General features: G+C 38.7%; 1 protein-coding gene and 1 pseudogene across 5 annotated transcripts in view; one reads left to right on the top strand and one right to left on the bottom strand.

Moving 5' to 3' along the window:
* Window positions 1–17,977, top strand: part of RIC3 (RIC3 acetylcholine receptor chaperone) — a gene marked incomplete at both ends in the record, with an annotated part of 51,340 nt that overhangs the window by 25,144 nt on the left and 8,219 nt on the right. The window contains 3 exons of one of the 4 annotated variants that reach the window (XM_080707378.1): window positions 184–256; window positions 995–1,088; window positions 12,690–12,835. The exons of 1 other annotated variant lie outside the window; for it this stretch is intronic. In XM_080707378.1, the coding sequence (XP_080563504.1) occupies window positions 184–256; window positions 995–1,088; window positions 12,690–12,835 (313 nt within the window). Of the gene's footprint in view, window positions 1–183; window positions 257–994; window positions 1,089–12,686; window positions 12,836–17,977 lie in introns of all 4 variants that reach the window. 2 more of the 4 variants (XM_080707377.1, XM_080707379.1) reach the window with 2 other exon arrangements.
* On the bottom strand, window positions 14,264–15,173 carry LOC308271213 (transcription initiation factor TFIID subunit 9-like; annotated as a pseudogene). Its single transcript has one exon. The product of its transcript is annotated as a transcription initiation factor TFIID subunit 9-like (transcript).

Raw genomic sequence — 17,977 nt, 5'->3', positions numbered from 1 at the left:
CCAAGTCTTTCAGTGGCTTCTTAAAAAAACAACAACACTATGTTTCTCTAATATTGGTATTTGATTTGATTTCTGTCTTAGTTTTTGTCTCCTAGCCTTTTTTTTTTTAATTTAATATGAGGGATTCCATGGCTTTGAGGTTCTGAGCTGCTGTTAATGTGCTGTACTTCCTTCGATTCTCAGCTCTCAAGGGGGAAAACTGCAGAGGATCGGAAATGCTCTACTGCCACATCTGGGAACACCCCCAGAAAAATTAGTAAGTGCCCCTTCCCAGTATATTCACAAGTGCCATTGATTCAGATAGCTGTAACAGCCCAGAGGAATAATCTGTGTGTATGTCTTAAAAGCATTTCTCAAAAGTTGCTCCAAATTAATTTGATGCTATTTTTACTTTAGCTCTGGGAATTCTCTGAAGTGTTCATATTGATGTTGGGCTTTTATAGGAATGATACTACAAAAAGTACAAAACTACCAGTTCACTTTTTTATACATTGACAAATTAATGTTTCACATTTGGAATGGGTACGTCTCATGCCCACACTTGAAAATATTGGTAGTAAATAACTATATTTCACAGACAGGAAAACTGAGGCAGAGAAATTACATCATTGCCAAAATCAGTTATTAGCTCTAGGGAAAGAGTTTAACATTTGAACTCTTGAGACATCATCAGATATTTATTGCCCAGCTATAATATTTGGTGCTTTCTGGCAAATGAATTTACGCAGCATGGCTCTTTCCTCTTAAGAATTTACAGACAAGAATAATTAGGAAAAATAACCTGTGAAAAGTTTACTACCTAGAAAGAAGGGGCTTGTCAAAAGCATTGTGGGAAATCATGTGTTTGTTCTGATTGGATTAAACTATAGAGGTTCTTGGTCTTCTGAGTCCCAGAACCTGTCTGGACTATCATAGAGTATCACATCCAGTAGTGTTTTGTAAAAGGGCTTAGAGAGTTGTGTATGATGGTTCTTAGATTGATCTTGTTTTCCAGCCAATTTTGAGCTTGCCCAACTTCAAGAAAAACTGAAGGAGACAGAAGAAGCCATGGAAAAATTAATCAATAGAGTGGGACCTAATGGTGAGAGGTAGGTTTTCATCTTTTAGGACTCAGACTATTTTCCATTTAGAGAATCCATTCAAAATTTTGTGTTTCCTTAATATATGGACCACTTATTTTCATTTTATATAATTATCAATCTCTTTGTAATTTACATAATCTTTCTTAATTCATCTTATAAAATTTTCATTTTCATACTATCAAGCAACCTGTTTTCAAAAGTTTAATGTGCTACAAATTATTATGAGAGTGAGGAAATTTGTGAGTGAATCCTCCAGAGTGAAATAAATTAATTTTAGGAAAGACAATTTCCTGGCTGTCTAAAAAATGATTTATTTTAAGTAAACTTATTAATACTTTGTTTTCTGAGGCCAAATGAGACACGAGAGCAAGTGCCATCACACTAGGCATTTGTGTTTTGCGTTGACTGGCAGCATAGAATTAGACATGTAAAGGAGGTGTCAAAAGCAAGCAAGCAAGCCTGTTAGGATGCCCCACAGGAAAGGCCATCTTCTCACTCCCCTGATGGCATGACCTGAGAAGGTGATTTCAGGAGATTGAAAGAGGTGGCAGCAATTAAGGAAACACAAATGTTGTAAGGCCAAGGTGAAAAAACCTGAATCTGAGATTGAGGACAAAGAGGGACTCCTTTTCAGCTCGGCCTTCTGGCAAGAATGCAGGAAGAACTTTGGGATGAATAGCAAAATACCAGGAAGGAAGATGTGTTGAAAGGGCCCTCCTGTACCTTCATGGGCATACTGTGAATTCTTTACCCCAGGAAATCCTGCTCCACTTTGGCCTCTTCTGTTTGCCATTCTTTCCCCCTCCCCTTCTCTGTGTGTGTATGTGGTACTGAAAATTGAACCCAGGGCTTCACTCATGCTAGGCAAGTGTTCTTCCACCGAACTACATCCCTAGCCCCCTCTTTGCCATTTTTGATAGTATTGGTGCCCTCTTCCCCTTTCTCTTCTCTCTAGCCCCAGCTTGCCCATCGTTTACTGGTCATGATCTTAGGTCATGATCTCCTGGCTTGGCATTTCCCTGTAATATTGACAGTGCTGTGGAAATGACATTCAGGGGAATGACCTCTGCCTCTCTAGGCTCAGGAGCCTTGATCTTCTTGTGGTCCAGAAAGCAGAGTTACTATCTGGAAAGTTCCCTCAAGTAGTACATATATGAATATATCTCTTTCAGTGTATAATAGTTGATACTTATTGAGTACTTACTAAGGACCATGCCCTCAGATAACTGCTGTATATATTATCTAATGTATGACTTTTTATTTGAGTGACTAAACTAATTATGCTTTATACTTCTCTGTCCTTATCCTATAGTTGCCACTCACAGTCTGGGTAGAGAACTACCCAGGTTTTATAGACTATTGTGCCTCAAAAAAAAAAAATAATGTTTGCACCTGGGCCTAGGCCATTGGAAGTCCTAGGCCACACCTAAGGATCATAAAAACTGTAGGTGAATATCTATGGACAGGGCCCTGAACTTGGGAGACCCATCCCATGGGCTTTAGGGTAAGAAAACAAATGAAGATATTTTCTCTTTACTGTTAGCTCATACTCCCCTAGCTCAAAGGAAATGATCCACCACCCAACCCACACACACTATCTGTTTATAGGCCAAGCCAGGACTTAGTACTATAACCCCTAACTATTACCTGTTTTGTTCCAGGATTATTGCTCCATGTTTTATGTTCAGATTCGGGGGAGTTGTCCCTGCATTGCAGTTGGAGTTTTAACATCTGGTCATTTCTGGGGCACAGATCCTAGCCCAGAATGTTTTACTCATAAGACGCTGAGATGTAGACTCATTGAGAACATATTTATTTGTTCTGCCAGCAACATGGCAAAGATGATATACAGTATTTTCCACACTACTTCTCAGGAACTGGAGGGGGAGGTCTTCTTTCCATGAAAGAGAACATAGTTTCTGACTTCCCAAACCTCTCATTTTCCAGTCCATAAGATGTGACTTTCTTTTTGACACTTTTATAATCCAAAAAAATCCCTTTTTCTGCAAAATTTTGGCAAAATTCCCTACCTAGAGTAGTATGTGCAGTTGTGATGATTTCCCTTATAGAAGCGTGGCATGCTGAGGGATGCAGTGAGGGAGCCACTTCTGGCAGCAAAGAGCCCTTGCAGGCATGTTGAGTGTGTGCTTGTTGAGTTCTAGCAGGGATTGTTGGAATGTAAACTCTTTGAGGTCAGTTTTGGTCAGTGTGTTCATAAGTAGGTACCAAGTACTTGTTGAATAAGAATAGATACTTGCTTTTGATACAGGCCTTGTGCATTGCATTATTTTCATGGTAAGAATAAAAAAGGACATTTCCTGTTGAGATTTTTTTTTTTTTTTTTTTTTTTTTTTTTTTTTTTTTTACAATACTGGGGATAGAACTCAGGGGCGCTCTACCTCCAAGCTACACTCCAGCTGTATTTTTTATTCTTTATTTTGAAACAGGGTCTCACTGACCGTAAAGTGCCTCACTAAGTAGCTGAGGCTGTTTGCAAACCATGATCCTCCTGTCTCAGCCTCCCAAATGCTGGGAGAAGTGGCATGTGCCACCACACTCAGATTTTTTTTTTTTTTTTTTTTTTAGTTTCTAACATAGATATTCAGATCCCTGCTGGACATATATCATAGATATCTATTCTAAGCTTGTAAAAATAAATGTCTCTTGAATGAATGAATGTCCAAAGTGTAATTTATTGTCCACCCCAAGCTAAACATACTCTACCTTTAATATTCCCATTTCAGCAGATGACTCTACTATCCACTTTCTGCCCAACAGCAGAAATTAGATACCATACTTGGTCTACCTTTTCCTTCACTTCCCATCTCATTAACCATCTTGACTTGCCATCTCACCTGATAAATCAGTATCTCTGCAGAAGACTGTAAACTTTACAAGGGCAGGAATTATCCTTCTTAGTTCGAGATCCTAGCACAGACCCATGATAAACTGAATGGCTTTTTGACAGGTCAGACCTATTTCATGTGGTTTTCTTTTTTTTTTTTTTCAAATTTTGCATATCTTCTGTTTACTTTTTGCTTTCAAAAAGATATATTACTACTTCCGGGAAGATGGCGACCGAGAAAAGCGGGGCTTAAGAGTCCCGCTAACAACCAATCTCCATTACCACAAAAAGAGCGCCTTTCAAGCCAGAAAACACCATCACCAGAAAAACAAAAAAACCACCAGGCTCCAGAGAGAAAGCGGACTGAGAACAGAGCTCAGGGCCACAGAGGAGACACACGCGCCCGAGGACGCGGCAGCAGCGCCATACTGCCGGCGGCAGTGGCGAACTCAGTGGATGGCTACAGCAAGCCGAGGTGAGCCGATGCGGAACAGCCAGGCGGGATCTTTCGGCGCAGACAGCATTTAAAGCTCCCAGTGGCTGAGCTCAGCACACGCTGCAGGGATTCAGAGTGGAAATCAAAACCAGAGAAGAAAAAATACGCCAGCCTCATGGCCAAGGGCGTGGCAGAAGCGCCATATTGCCACCGGCGGCGGCAGCAGCAGTGAATTCACCGAGTCCAGTACAGCTACATCTACGTACTCAAGAACAGTGAGTCAAATTGCGGGCCACAGAGGAGAAATCCCAGTATTGTGCCTCCTGGGACTTGACCCAGTGAGGGAGTGGTGGTGGCAGAGATATCACACCATAGGAGAGCGTGCAACCTGGCACCCCCCATAGTTTAAAGCAGCCTCTATCGACTCCCTGGGTCGGAGACTCTCTGATACAACCCAGTAAAGGAGTAGTAGGGTCTGAGATAATACAGACTCGAGATCCAGAGCACCTTAAGTGAAGCCATAGTGACCCAAGGGAAGAACCCAGAGAAGGCACAAACCTCCGAAATCATGGGAAAGAGGAATAACACTGAAGTAATGAATGTGCACAACCCCACAACATCAGAACCTGATAAAACAGAAAATCAGAGATTTCTAGAAGATCAAATCAGGAAAATAACTGTAGAAATAATAGAGGTGCTTCGAAAAGAACTCAGAGAGAGCCAAAAAGAGATAAAGGATGCAATTAATGAAGTAAAGGCCTCAATTCAAAGCACAAACAACCGATTAGACCACATGGAGAACAGAATCTCGCTCTTAGAAGATGAGCAATCCAAAAATGAATGCATAGTTTCTAATCTAGAAAAAGATATCCAACAGCAGGAATCTGACATTGAAGAAATATGGGCCCATCTTAAGAGAGCTAACCTAAGAATAATTGGAATAGAGGAGGGAAAAGAAAGTGATACCAAAGGGATCAACAATCTCTTCAAGGAAGTAATAGCAGAAAATTTTCCAAATATAGAGCAAGAGGTTGATACACAGATCCAGGAAACTTATAGAACTCCCTTTAGACAGGATCCGAGAAGAGGATCCCCACGCCATATAATTGTCAAAATGACCAATGTGGAAGCCAAGCAGAGAATCTTAAAGGCAACAAAAACAAAAGGCCAAGTGACATTCAGAGGCAAACCAATTAGAATCACTCCAGACTTCCCAAACTAAGTCATGAGAGCCAGAAGGGCTTGGAGTAACATATTCCAAACTCTGAAAGAAAACAACTTCCAGCCAAAAATTTCCTATCCAGCAAAACTTTCTATCAAATTAGATGGAGAAATAAGAAGCTTCCATGACAAACAGAAACTGAAGGAATTTATGTCTTCAAAACCAGCGCTAGAGAAAATACTCAAAGAGATTAACTACAAAGAAGAAATAGGTAACACTCACCAGAACCAGAGAAACAAGAGTTTCCATCCAACAGACAACTAAGATTGGTTATCTGTGGAGATTCATTATTTATGTTAGTCTTTTACCTATCTCTAAATTGTATTGTTTGCCTTTATTTTGTTAATTTTTAGGATTTCTAGTTGGAATATTAATATACCTTCAGATATAGCATTTGGAAATATTTTATCCAATTCTATTAGTAACTTTTAACTCTGTTTACATTGTCTTTGGATATACAATATTTTCTTTTATTTTTTAGGGAGTTTGTATATTCTTCTGTTGCCTGTGCCATTGAAATCATATCCAAGAAATCACTGCCAATTTCAATGTGAGGTTTTATGACCCAGATTTTCTCCTAAAAGTTTATAGTCTTAAGATTTATATTTAGGTCTTTTATCTAGTTTGAGTTAATACTTGTATTTGGGATTAGGTAAGGGTCCAATTTTATTCTTTTCCATGTAATTATTATTTTTCAACAATATTTAGTTAAAAGATTATTATTTCCACCACCAAATCTTCGTGGAAACCTTGTCAAAAATAACTTGACAATATAGGGAAGAAGTTAACTCTAGGCTTGTATTTAACTCCAATGGTCTATATATCTGCCTTTAGAACAGTACTACACTGTTTCAATTATTGTAGCTTTATATGGTTTGAAATCAGAAAATATACATCTTCTAGCTTTGTTTTTGCTTCGAGATTGTTTTGGGTATCTAGAGTCCATATTCCATATCAGGATAGATTTTTTTCTGAAAAATAAATATATGATAGTTTCACCTAAAAAAAAGAAAAAAATATTCTATGGTAAGAAAGAAAGCAAAAAGAAATATTGAAATGTTATCTTTAAGACATCAAAAGCTTGGTATCAGACAAATGAAACTGTTATGTGAGATTATCATTTTTAATTTTGGATAAATTGCTATAATACTAGATGTCAACCACTAAGCCAAGCATGGGAGGGAGGGATGGGGAGAGAATGGGGTGGGGATCGGGTGGGGGCTGACTGGGCGATGTGTGCATGTATGTCTACAAAAGTTTGTATCCCACTATGATGTATGAATACAGTGCACCAATAAAATAAAATAAAAAAAGATATATTACTTATATTTTGTTTTAATCTTTTAGTAGATCCCTTTGATTCTACAAAGTACAGAAGCTTTGTTAACATCACCTACATAGTCGCAAGTAACCTGGCCTTGCATACCTCTATTGCTTTATCTTTCTTCATCACTCTGCTCTATGGTCTGACCATACTGACACTTGAATTTCTCTACAACACCCGCATGCTTTTGCTTTTAGGACTCTGTATATACTTCTTCCTTTACCTGAGATGTCACTCCCCCATCTTCACCACCCACTTATTTTGACTCTTGATTGTCTTATAGGTCTCAGCATAGACATCATTTTCTCTGAGAGTCCTTCCTGGAACCCACAGAATTTGGCTAGGTGTTCCTCCATGTGCTCCTGCACCACCTGGGCTTCCTGGGTATTGTATACATCCTATTATTTTTTTTATCTTTAGTTAACTCGTATAATCCTTAATGCCCTTTAACATTCTTGAGGGCAGAGCATTTTTATTGTTCAAAATTGTATTCCTTGTGCTGGCACAGTGCCAATGTCAGCACATCTTGAAAAACTGAAAAAGGGAGATCTACAGAAAGGACCTTAAAGCAGGCAACTTTAGCAATGAAAGTATCTTCTTGGGAGCATCTTTCTTCTTCTCTTTATAGCCCCATATGGTTATTAATCATAGATATTATTTTCTCTGTAAGGAACTATAAGAGAAACAAAGTGTGCTCTAAAAGCATGTGATAGCTGTTATAACAAATTAATACAAACCTAATAGCTTAAAACAATACAAATACATATGGTTCTGTAAGTTAGAAGTTCTATCCTGAGTGAAAGTCAAGGTATTGGCAGGATTGTGGTCCCTTTCAAGGCTTTGTGGCAGAATCTGTTTGCTTGCCATTTTCAGCTTCTAGAATTGCCTGCAGTCTGATGCAGGCTCATGGTTTCCTTCCTCCGTCTTCAAAACCAGCAACAATGGGTTGAGACCTCACACCATATTATTCTAACGTCTTCTGCTTCCCTCTTCCTCTTTTCAGGACTCTTGTGATTACATTGTGCCTTCTCAGATAATCCAGGTCAATCTCCTATTATAAAGCCAGATGATTAGCAACTGTAATTTCATCTACAATGTCAATCCCCCTTATATGTAAGTCAACATATTTTTACATTCTAAGGATGAGGACCTGGACACCTTTTGGGAGGAGATGAACGGGGTCTTATTCTGCTTTCTACAAAAGGTCTATGGAAAAGGGAGAATTTGAATAAGCCTTACAGTATGAAAGGGTTTTCCTAGGCAGAGTTTAGGGAAAGTATATTTGAGAGGGAGAGGGAAACAAATAGAAAACAAGGCAAGAAAGTCAGGCAGGTTTCTGGAATAGCAAATGGCCCTAAGCAACTGGGGTGTAGATGTGTTCTAGGGATAGGATAAATGCATGGAGAGGTAGGTAATGGGAGAAAAACTAAAAAATAAGCTGGAGTCATTCCCAAAGGCCCTGAATGGTATTTTCAAAATAAAAAATAAAAATGTGGCTGGGGTGTAGCTCAGAGATAGAATGCCTCTGGGATCAACCTATAGTCTCACAAAAAAGAATGAAAGAAAGAGACAGAGGGAAGAAGAGAAGAAAGGGGGAAGGAAGGAAAGAAAAATAGGAGAAGTAATGGGTTAAATGACTTTATCCTAACTTTTGGACTGTGAGTGAAAGAGGGAAAGGAAAACTACTAAGTAGGTAAGAGCAATGAAAGAGAATAAAGACATGGAGATGAGTTGGAGATTTTCAGCATTTACTGGAGGGAAGATTATGGCAGTACCCAAGATAAAACACAAAAGAAGATAAGACTTGGAGATAGGGAACTCAATGAGTTCAACTTTGAATATGGTTGAGATGCCATCAGAACATACAGAATTTGAAAAAAATATATATATATATATACACACACATATATATATAAACAGCAATAGGAAATTTGAGTCTTGAGCTCAGAACAAAAGAGTAAGGTTTGGAAGTGATTTGCTGGAGGTAAGATGAAGGCCACAAAGAAAGAGGAGGTCACTAAATGCTGTAGGCCCATCATACTCTACTATAGTAGCCTGCTGTCTTCTGATACTGGTTTCTGTTCTAACCATGAATAGTGTTGTTGGAATCTTTCATTCCCTTTGTACTTGATATTTGATTTTAGGACTTGATGACTCATCTAGTTAATATTCCTGTGATGTTTCCCATCTGTGGCCTTTATTTTTCCATTATCTTGGAATCTGCCATACTCAAGCTCTTCTTGCCTGCCTGTTCATGTATTTACTTGTGATCCTGGGCCAGCTGGACCTTGGTTTTGAGGGAGTGAATTTAAGTTTAAAGCTTTATGTACGAGTAGACTTCTAAATAGAAATAACCAGGAGATTTGAGATGGACTTTTGCTACCGCATATCATGCAGATCTTGAGAAAGCTCGATCAGGTGATCTACAACGGTGTAGATCCCCCATGAAGTATGTCTAGCATTCCTTTCTTCATAAAATTATTTTAAGATTAATTGGATTAATATATATAATTAAAATTTTATATATAAGCATTATAACTAAGATGGGCAGTGGCTTATGAGAGACTCAGGCAGCAAAGATTTTTTTCTCAAGGATAAAGTTATTGGGCCAAACATTAAGTTCAAACTGACCTTGGTTTGAGCCACTGTATAAGATTGGGTTTGAGTCAGTCTTGTGAAGTGAGACAAAGCATACTATGATTATTTAAATGTCTGACACCCTTGCCCTAAACTCTATAAAAAATAATAACTTTTCCTCTCCTTGAAAATCCTGCTTGCATGGCTATGCTCTTGCTTTTCTGCCAACAAAAAAAGTATAGAAACTATAACAAATCCTAAATAAAATGGAGAAGGTTAAATCTAATTTGTGTGGTCATCTTCTGTCATCGACCTCGGCTTCCCCTCATTAACACACGAACCTCGACTCTGCTAGGGCTGGACCCCGGCAGACTTTTGTGTGAAAAGTAAAGATTTTTTTTCCTTTACTTTTAAGGGATATCTTCTGTATAGAGATGATGGTTTAATTCGTGATGCAGGGACAGCTTCTCAAGGCCATGATTATAAGAATGGAGAAATGAGAGTACTAAGATTGAGCTTGCAGGGTGCAGGGGCTGGGTGTCGGTGCACGCTTGTGATCCCAGCATTCGGGAGGCAGAGACTGGAGGATCGCGATCGCAGACAGCCTCAGCTACTTAGGAAGGCCCTTTGCAACTCAATGACACCCTGTTTCAAAAATAAAAAAGAGACTAAAAAATAGGGCTGGAGGTATAGCTCGAAGTCCCTGGTACTGCCCCCCCCCCAAAAAAAAAAAATGAGCTTGCAGGGAAACCCATGTTTTAGGGAATTGGAGAAGGAAAGTGAGCTAGGATTTTAGAGTTATCAGGAATGGTTAAAGAAGTAAGAGAAGTACAAACATTTTATTGGCTAAGGGAAGGGGATGGTGGTCCATAGAGTAGAAAAGTCACACAGAACTGGGAGAAAAATAATTCTTGTTAGTTTTGGTTAAATGATGGGATTGAAGCCAGATTTTAGGGAGCTGGAAGAAAACAGATGGTGAGGAAATGGGAACCGTCAACCTAACTGATAATTATTAAGCACTTATGATGATTGTGGCACTGTGCCTGTGCTTTTGTGAACATATTTTCGCTGTTCAAGACTTTCAAATCACGTTAAGACAATAAGGAATCCATAAAAATGTTCATTGCAATAAATTCAGAAGATGTGACAAAGTAGACCATGCTTAATTCTTAATGCATTTAATGGGAAATATGAGTATACCTTTTCAGATTTGGGGTGTGTGTGTGTGTGTGTGTGTGTGTGTGTACACTTAGGATTGAACCCAAGGGCATTTAAATCTGAGCTATATCCCCAGCCCTATTTTATTTTTATTTTGAAACAGTCTCTCTCTAGGTTGATGAGAAACTCACTACTTGCTGAGACTGTCCTTGAACCTGTGATCCTCCTGTCTCAGCCTCCTAAGTATTGGTGTTTCAGCCGTGCACCACCAAGCCTGGCTCACCTGTTCAGATTGGAAAGAGGATGCTTAAGTTTAAAATTTTGTCTGCTCCTGCTTCTCTGAACCTACCCATCCTTTTTTAGTTAAGGGCTTCCAATTTCCTATGAGTTAGGAAGCAGAGAATCAAGATTGTTTATTCAGTAAATATCAGACTTCCCTACATATAGTCCAGAGAAGTAGCCTTTGAAGCCTGCAGGCCAGAGCTTTTTGGTAAGCATGTAGGCTCTTCTATAGTCTGCCACCAAATTCTCTCACAGAGTAGATTACTTTGATAGTAAGAGTTAGAGGTTATGGGGGCACAGGCATGGTGGTTGTGGGAGTCAGGACCCCTGTACTGATGGGAAGAGTAGAGTGGTAGGAGGCCTACAGTCTAGGGATCCAGCTGGAAGTGGAGAGATTAGGCTTCTTCACTTCATGGCCTTGAAGAGGTTTTGTATGGACAAAGTGGAGCTCCTGGTGTTTTTTTTCTTCCCATTGAGGTGGGTGGAAATATCACACCTTCATTTTTCTCAGTTATTCTCTTGATATTGGATGGAATGAGAAACACTTTTTTCTTTTCCCTGACTGGCTAAAATTTGTTAGGCTGACCATAAAGAAGGAAGGCAGGTCCATACTGGCTGGCAAGAAGCATGGAGGCCTCTTCCACAGGTTATGTTAAGTTGGAATGCTTTGAGTTTCAAGGAGAGAAAATGAGTAGCCTTTGTTAAATCCTGCCACTAGATAAAACTAGCCTCAAAAAGATAGTTTCCTGTCTTCTAAGCAGGACCTATCAGTCTGTGTGTGCCAGTGCCTTCTTCTCAAAGAAACTAATCATACCACTATCTTTGAGCCTCATGTTATTTTCACAGACATTTGTTTAGAGCCACACAGCTAAGATGGGACTCAAATAAGTCTTTCTAAACGGTGGAATCTGAGCACTGTGCTTAAGAGTCACACAGAAGTGCCGGGGCTGTGGTTCAGTGATAGAGCACTCATCTAATATGTGTGAGGCCTGGGTTTTGATCACCAGCAAAACACACACACAACACACACACACACACACACACACACACACACACACACACTCTCTCTCTCTCTCTCTCTCTCTCTCTCGCACAGAATGCAGGAGATTCATTTTGGTTATAATACTGGCACTATGAATACATATTATATAATATATATTATATAATACACATAATACATATAATTTCTCTTGTATGAACCTCAGTTTCTCCAATTTCTGTGGTCTAGACAATTGGATTTTCAGTTATCCAGCTCTGAAATTTTAGAATCTATCTTTAATTGTGTACAAGTATATTAAGCCCAGTGATTCTAGTAGCATATTTTCTGAGTTGAGGCTAATGGCCTGGAGCATTTTTCTTTGATGACCTTCAGAGAAAAGTAGTTTGTAGTAAATGGAGTAAATGTGAGAGTAACAGTGAAATAGCTAGGAGGTTAGGGAATCAGGGCCGTGAGGTAGGTATATCGAAAGAACACTGAACCTAATAACTGAGGCATCTGGGTCTTGCCTCAATATTGACATTAACTCGTTGTGGGCCTTGAACATTCGCTTCATCCATTATGGGCCTTAGGTTTTCCACTTATAAAAATGTTGAACTAACATCTCTAGTTCCCAGCTATATAGTTCCAGGATCAATTTGTAGAATAATTATCTGCTGCTATTAGACTTCCTATTCTAGGATCCAGACGGATCATAGTGATGTTTCTGTCCATTACCTGGGAGTATTTACCACTAATTGGCTGGATTGTCTGATATTCTAAGCAGAGCACAGACTGTGACTTCTGACCAGGAGAAACGATTGCTGCATCAACTTCGAGAAATCACCAGGGTCATGAAAGAAGGAAAGTTCATTGACAGACCCACTCCAGAGAAAGAAGCTGAGGAAGCCCCATACATGGAGGACTGGGAAGGTAAGCAGTGTCTTCTCATTTCTTTTTTTTTTTTCTTTTTTTTTTTTTTTGGTGGTGGTACTGGGGTTCCTGGAAGCCCTTCTACCTCCGGGCTACACTCCCAGACCTATTTTTTATACTTTTTTATTTGGAAACAGGGTCTCATAAGCCAGCGCACGCGGCTGGCTTCGAACCTGCGCGATCCTCCTGTCTCTGCCTCCCAAGCGCGGGGATTACAAGCGTGCGCCACCACGCCCGGCCTTCTCATTTCTTTTTAATTTTCTTCTTTTTTGTGGTATTGGGGATGAAACCCAGGGGCATTCTACCTCTGAGCTATACCCCTAGCCCTATTATTTATTCTTTATTTTGAAACAGGGTCTCACTGGGTTGCAAATGGCCTCACTAAGCTGGAACTATCCACAAACTGCGATCCTCCTGTCTCAGCCTCCCAAATGCTGGTTTTACAAGTGTGCATCATGCCTGGCTTGTCTTCTCATTTCTTTATTTAGCTATCTGTCCAGAAAAGAGATCTTAAAAATTTCTTTGAAAGTCAGTTTTATTACTTAAGTATAATGTATATAATGATTTTTACTAATTTTGAATATACAGTTGGGTGAGTTTTGACAAATGTATATACAAGTTGTGTAATAACATCACAACCTTAGTATAGAACATGCTCAACACCCCCAAAGAGTCTCTTCCTCCCACTTCTGGCAACAACTGAACTTCTTTATGCCCCTGTAATTTTTCTTTTTATATATATAAATGGGTTATATTTCATATACTTTTTGATTGTGGCTTTTTTGATTTAGCATAATGCTTTTTAGATTAGTATGTTGTTGAGTGTATTTATAGTTTTTTTTTATAAATGACAACTTTATTTTTCATACATAGTCTGATGAAAAACCTTTAATGGTCCCATTAAAGGAACAAAATTATATCATTTGTAGGAAAATCAATGGAATTAGAGAATATTATGCTAAGTGATATCAGCTAGTCTCAGAAAGTCAAGGGTCATATATTTTCTCTCATATGTGGAAGCTAGAACAAAAATAGGAAACAAAAAGGACATTAGTCAAATGAGAGAAAACAGTAAAAATCATGGAAGGGGTGGGGGAGGGGACATTCGCAAGGACTGAGAAAGGAAACAGTTAAATAAGGTTGCATCCGAATAAGGTTTCACTGCCAGTCTCACTAATGTGTATGGAAAGGGAGGAAGGGAAAGGGGAGTGGGTTTACAGAGGGAAACCCAAGTGACTTGTGTATGTATATATCACTTTGAATCTCACTATGATGTATAATTATATTTCACCAGTAAAAACGTAAAAAAGTAAATGAGGGGGAAAGAGAATCCAGAACACTATTTAAGTTTTTTAAAAACACAACTTTAAGCCGGGCGTGGTGGCGCACGCTTGTAATCCCCGCACTTGGGAGACGGAGACAGGAGGATCGCGCAGGTTCGAAGCCAGCCTCTCTGGCTTAGGAAACCCTGTTTCCAAATAAAAATATATATATAAGAAATAGGTCTGGGAGTATAGCCTGGAGGTAGAAGGGTTTCCAGGAACCCCAGTGCCATCAAAAAAACAAAACAAAACAAAAACAAAAAAACCCCACAACTTTAAAGCAGCCAGTATGCTTGTTTAATTTCAGTACAATAGATTTGTGATCAAATTATACATGTTACCCCACCTATCAAGACTAGATTACAAATTGCTATAGCCATCATCATCATTATCTTCATATTTCCTTTTCAGTGCATTTGATGATTCATTGGCAGTATTTTGTGATAATACCCCATTAGTGGTAATAAGAATGGTTTTGGACCCAATTAATGATGGGTTAATCAGAACATTCTGCACTGTTGATGTTGCAGGAATTTATGCTTTTATAGCAGCTGATTATTAAGTAGGCATCTCTACTGTAAATATGTGCCCAATGAGAGACATTGGAGTTCCTACTTTAGTTGAAATAAACATGATATGTGGGGGTGGGTGTGTCTAGTGTGGAAGTGTTTGGTCTACTAGTAACTGAACCAACATTTAATCATGGATGTAGATACCTTGTTTGTTTTTTCTTTTTTGTAAAGATTTGAGTGTATACTTTGGAGCTCTTAAGCAGTATCAGGTGTCAGTCAATGACCTGAATGTGGCTTTACTAATGGCAAAGGGGTCTGACTTCTTTGCCTTTCATACCTAATAAAAAATCTCTCAGGGAGGAGAGGTAAAAGATTGATCAGCACACCACTGGATTGGTAATGGCACATCATCTACATGAATAACTTTCTTATTAATTTATGGCTTGGATAAATCTTAGCATCACCTAGAATTGTGGTCACATATTGGAGGGCGAACTCCAACATCTGACTTGTAACTCTTGGCTCATATTCTGTAATCCTCATATCCTTCAAGACGTGTGCCATCATTTGTGCATCTGTTGGCATGTTCTAGGGAAAAGCCATCTCCCTCTCTAGATTCTGTGAAATCTGATAATCAAACTTCTTGAGCTAAATCACTCACATTAGTGTACTTCTTGATACAAGTGTTTTGCCTGTGATTTTTCTCACCCTTGATGTATCAGTGAGCAGGATGTCAGCAGTAGTAACATGGTCCTCACTGCAATGGCTTCAGTTTCATAGTCCTCACAATGCCTCAGCTCACATGCCACCCTGTGTACTAGTTCTTTGTTGTTTCTTCTTCTTCTTTTTTTTTTTTTTTTTGCTGCTTATTCTGTTAGGTGGATAAACCGTAATTTGTTTATAGAGTCTCCAGTTGAGGATCACTTGGGTTGTTTATAGCTTTGAACTTAGGAATCTAGCTGTTAGGAAGTTTTACATACAAAGCTTTGTTTGGACATATATTGGTATTTCTTTGATATATATATATGTGTGTGTGTGTGTGTGTGTGTGTGTGTGTGTGTGTGTGTCTATAGGAGTGAAATTTCCAAGGTTAATGTTAAGTATATATTTAGCTTCAGTAGAAACTGTCAAATTGCTTTTCAAAGTGACTCTACTATTTTGCTTTCTTACCATAAGTGTATGAGAATTGCAGTTATGCCATACTCCTTGCTTACACCTGGTATTGTCAGTCTTTTTTAAATTTTAGTCATTCTAGTAAGGATATCATGTTCAGTTGTGACTTTAATTTGTATTTCCCTAGTGACTAATGATGTCAGACATATCTTTTTGTGATTATTTTCCATATGTGTTTATTCAGTGAAGCATCTATTCATATTACATGGCATTTTAAAAATTGGGTTGATTATGTTCTTATTGAATTGCAAGAATTCTTTATTTGTTCTGTATACAAGTTCTCATCACAATGCAAGTTATGCATTTTATAAATAATTTCTCTTAATTTGTAACTTCCCTTTTTATTTTCTTACCATCTTTCAAAGAGCAGTTTTTAATTTTGATGAAATCCAATTTATTTTTTCTTTTATAATTCAGTGTGTGTGTGTGTGTGTGTGTGTGTGTTCTATGTAAGAAATCTTTGGCCAACCCAAGATTTACCTAATAACTATGTTTTCTTCTAGAAATTTTATGGTTTTGGGTTTTATAGCTAGGTTTGTTATCTATTTTGAATTAATTTTTATAGATGGTATGAGATATCAGGACTTAGGCTTTTTTACATATCATTATCAATCTTATCATTTGCTTTGATACATTTAATTACTTTGGCACATTAATTGAAAATCAGTTGACCAGGTATATGTGTACATACTCTAAACTCTATTCTGTTCCATCAATTTATATGTCTTAGACCAGTATCATACTGTATCACTGTGTCTTTATCAGGTAGTACAAGTTCTTCACATTTTTAAAAAATTATTTTGGCTATTTAGGGATTAAACATTTTTATATAAATTTACAACAAAAGCCAGTTTTTTTTTTGTTTTTTTTTTTTAGTGACAAAACCTGATGGGATTTTGATTACCATTGCATTGAGCCTTTAGATTGACAAAGAGCCTTTAGATTGCATTGAGCCTTTAGATTGGTTTTATCACTTGTAAGAAGTGATGTTATAACTATTAAATTTTCAATCCATGAACCTGTTATATTCTTCCATCTCTGCTGGGTGTCTGGATCTTAGAGGCCTCCAGAGGATTCCACTTGCAGGGCAGGGCAGAGCATCCATGCACCCTGGGTATAGTATTCCATTGAGCATGAATATGGCTTTCCAAAGCTCAGTCCCCAGATGTAATCACAGTTGCCTGTTTGGTTTCCCAACCTTCTTCAGCAGGTCACTGGAGCCACCAGACTCAAAAGGAAAACAAATTTCACTCCTCTTTGTATCTCTGTCCTAAATCCCCCTAGGTAAAGTCTTCTCTGTGCCTGTTTCATTGTGTTGTGCCAGATGCATCCTAAGCCACTGAGTAGGTGCTGGCTAGAATAGTGTGGTCATACTTGCAAAGATCTCCTGAGTTCCTGCAGCAGCAAGCTCCAGCATAAGCCACTCAAAATGCTCCCTGCCCCAGCTTACAAGAAGAGAAACACGGAGCACTTTTCTTTGCCTCTTCTTCCTCCTCCAACTTGTTCTCTTCCTCCTTTTCTTTTTGTTTCATCCTTTTTTGTACTGGGAATTAAACCCAGGGGATTGAACCTCTGAGCTACACCCCAGCCCTATTTTATTTTTTTTACATTTTGAAACATGGTTTTGCTAAGTTTCTGAGGGTCTTGCTAAGTTACTGAGGTTGGCCTTAAACCTGCAATCCTGTTTCAGCCTCCCAAATACTGGGATTCACAGAGCACTTTTTGAACACCAGCTTACTGTGCAGTGTCTGATTCAGCTCAGTTCAGGCTGCCTTTCTTATCTATGCCAAGTTTGTTCACTGTGCTTCCATTTGTGTTACATCTCCCTCTGCAGTGACCCTTTACCACTGCTGCCACCATGTTGGCTCCAGTGCACTCTTGTTCTCTATTCAAAACACTAGAATTTCCAGGTCTTTTTGAGCCTCTGACTGTCTAGTATTGGATTTCAGTGATTTTTCCTCAGTCGTCTACCTTGCTGAGAAGCAGCATTCCTGTTGCTTCAATTTTGGGCCTCAGAGCAACGAGAAAGTTTAGCCTTCCTCTGCTTTACCATCTTTGTTCTCTCTCAGGTCTCATATTTAAATCTTTGATCCATTTCAAGTTGATTTCTTGTGTAAGATGTGAGAGGAAAATCT

Source organism: Muscardinus avellanarius (assembly GCF_963383645.1).
Source record: "Muscardinus avellanarius genome assembly, chromosome: 1".
Classification (NCBI taxonomy): domain Eukaryota; kingdom Metazoa; phylum Chordata; class Mammalia; order Rodentia; family Gliridae; genus Muscardinus; species Muscardinus avellanarius.
This window is presented reverse-complemented; position numbering and strand designations above follow the sequence as displayed.